The 2,613-nt window shown below is 51.7% G+C and overlaps 2 protein-coding genes across 2 annotated transcripts in view; both read left to right on the forward strand.

Annotated features, from left to right (window-relative positions):
* LOC109541907 overlaps positions 1 to 698 on the forward strand; it is a 1,270-nt gene extending 572 nt beyond the window's left edge. Inside the window, exons 2-3 of the mRNA XM_048669885.1 lie at positions 115 to 322; positions 375 to 698. Coding sequence (XP_048525842.1) covers positions 115 to 322; positions 375 to 509 — 343 coding nt within the window. The 3' untranslated portion in view covers positions 510 to 698. The remainder of the gene's footprint in view (positions 1 to 114; positions 323 to 374) is intronic.
* Positions 699 to 775: 77 nt separating this feature from the next.
* Positions 776 to 2,613, forward strand: part of LOC109542265 (glutamate receptor 1) — a 27,412-nt gene continuing 25,574 nt past the window's right edge. Inside the window, exons 1-7 of the mRNA XM_048669681.1 lie at positions 776 to 963; positions 1,131 to 1,283; positions 1,339 to 1,466; positions 1,516 to 1,645; positions 1,698 to 1,951; positions 2,002 to 2,111; positions 2,161 to 2,476. Of these exons, the coding sequence (XP_048525638.1) occupies positions 858 to 963; positions 1,131 to 1,283; positions 1,339 to 1,466; positions 1,516 to 1,645; positions 1,698 to 1,951; positions 2,002 to 2,111; positions 2,161 to 2,476 (1,197 nt within the window). The 5' untranslated portion in view covers positions 776 to 857. The remainder of the gene's footprint in view (positions 964 to 1,130; positions 1,284 to 1,338; positions 1,467 to 1,515; positions 1,646 to 1,697; positions 1,952 to 2,001; positions 2,112 to 2,160; positions 2,477 to 2,613) is intronic.

Raw genomic sequence — 2,613 nt, forward strand, 5'->3', positions numbered from 1 at the left:
TAGTCGGAAAGCACGGGAGATCACTTCGCCCACTGCCTCATCGCCTTTGAAAATGTCCACCGCAGTTGTGGACGAAACGTCAGGAAGAAATTCCTGTAGACCACGGCTTCAAAGCCCGGAAAACATTCCTAAATGTAATCTGACCGGCCGTGAAAGCCTTCACAGTCTGATAAAACATCAACCTTTCCCAACCGATCGATTCCAGGTTCATTTGCGCGATGTCAGTGTGGAAGAGGGCGCCATCTTAGCCAGAAGTCTGGAATGCGGATTCACAGAAGTGGCGGCTTCCGAGCAAATCGCTCCCGTCGCTGTGGTGTTTCAGGTGAGCGCCTCCAGAGGCCGACCGAATCTCCGAAATAAACCGTATTTTCCAGGAATTATGCCGGGCAGTGCTGGCATCCAGGCGGAAATCCAAACATTCCCTGCTGGAGCGGATGCTGGGCAGCAGAACGTCGAATTTGCGCCTCTACGTTCGCGGGAAAAGCGACAGCGCATTGCCAAAAGACTGACGGCTTTACCTAGATAAATGCACATTTATAGATTTATGTAGATAAAGCTGATGTTTCGCCTGCTTTGCTCGGGGCATCTTCAAGGGAGCCCGTTGTAAATGCGGGCGCGAACTCTCACTGTACGCCACCCAACTGTAAATAGTTTATTGTAAATGGAAGTGTTAAAATAAATGCGTGTTGCCAGTTAAACGTTGCAGGATTTTTCAATTGCTTTCCCCATTGCGAAATAATCCCCGAACTCTTGGCACTCTTAAGGCCGCAGGAGTAGATGAAATCCTGCTCCTGCGCTGCAAGCAGGGCGTGGGCGGCCATAATAATCCCGCTCGCATCGTCCAGCATCCCTAAAGGATGCGAAACAACATGCAGGATGCAATCCTGCTTTCGCGCAACATTTTCCTGATTTTGGCATTGGCGCCATTTGCCTGCTGCAGCATCAGTGAGAAAATCCCTTTGGGTGAGTAAACCGATATCTATCCTCAACCCCTTTTAGCCCCAGCTAATTTAATCTGAGGTTATATTGACCAAAAACCCTTACTTTTTCACTTACTTGCAATTGGGGTCTTGGACGTCTTGGTGTGGCCATCTGAAACAAAGGATATTATTGAAAACTGGAACTTTCAGGCGCGATTTTCGATCAAGGCTCGGACGACGTCCAAACAGCCTTCAAGTACGCCATTTCGAATCACAACCAGAACGAATCGGGCCGGCGTTTCGAGCTGCAGGCCTACGTGGACGTCATCAACACCAAGGATGCCTTCAAGCTATCCAGACTGAGTAAATATGCCAAAGCGCCGGGAAAATCCGGTCAGTCAACGCCACCCTATGTTAGTTTGCAGCCAGTTTTCACGGGGAGTTTACTCCATGGTGGGCGCAGTCTCTCCAGACTCCTTCGACACGCTCCACTCATACAGCAATACTTTTCAAGTCCCATTCGTCACTCCTTGGTTCCCCGAAGAGGTAAGTTTCACAGTTTGCCCCCAGCCGCCCCCCTACATGCAACTTCCAGGTGCTGCCCCCTTCCTCGGGATTCTTGGACTATGCCACCTCCATGCGCCCAGAGTACCACCAGGCCATCATCGACACCATCAAGTACTACGGATGGCGGCGGATCATCTACCTGTACGACTCCAATGACGGTAGGCGAAAGCCTTCAACCCTTTCAGGGGGGACTTAACGAGACCTTTCCAGGCCTGCTAAGGCTGCAGCAGATCTACCAGGCCTTGACTCCAGGCAACGAGCCTTTCCAAGTGAAAACTGTGCGACGCATCAACAACGTGACCGACGCCTTGCAGTTCTTGCGCGGCCTGGAAGAACAGTCCAGATGGGAGCACAAGCACGTGGTTCTGGACTGTTCGGCCGATATGGCCAAGGATATCGTGGTGGGGCATGTGAGGGAGGTTTCGCTGGGACGACGCACCTACCACTATCTCCTATCGGGACTGGTAAGACTGCACCTATCAAACTCCTGGGAGGAAATAAAAATCCCCTGCAGGTGATGGACGATCGGTGGGAGTCGGAGGTGGTGGAGTTCGGCGCCATCAACATCACGGGCTTCCGCATTGTGGACTCTTCCAGAAAAAACGTCCGCGACTTCCTGGAAGGGTACGCCATTAAGCAGAGCTTTGCGAGATTCCCGAAAATTCAAATCTAGGTGGAAGCGGCTGGACCCTATCCAGTCCCAAGGAGCGGGACGGGAGACCATCTCGGCCCAAGCCGCCCTCATGTACGACGCAGTCTTTGTGCTGGTGGAGGCTTTCAACAAAATTTTGCGCAAGAAACCCGACAACTTCAAGAACATCCGCATCGGACGCGGCCAATTGTTCTACAACAATGGGAGCAAAATCCTGGATTGCAATCCCAATGGGGGCTGGGTCACTCCGTGGGAGCATGGCGACAAGATTTCCAGATATCTGAGAAAAGTGAGTGCGTTGAGGGAGTATGAAGGCTTTCACGGCCGCTCAGATTACATTTAGGAATGTTTTCCGGGCTTTGAAGCCGTGGTCTATCGCAATTTCTTCCTGACGTTTCGTCCACAACTGCGGTGGACATTTTCAAAGGCGATGAGGCAGTGGGAGAAATGATCTCCCGTGCTTTCCGACTAAGA

This window comes from Dendroctonus ponderosae, unplaced genomic scaffold (genome assembly GCF_020466585.1).
Source record: "Dendroctonus ponderosae isolate FM_Combo_2020 unplaced genomic scaffold, Dpon_F_20191213v2 Dpon_F_20191213_9, whole genome shotgun sequence".
Taxonomy (NCBI): Eukaryota; Metazoa; Arthropoda; class Insecta; order Coleoptera; family Curculionidae; genus Dendroctonus; species Dendroctonus ponderosae.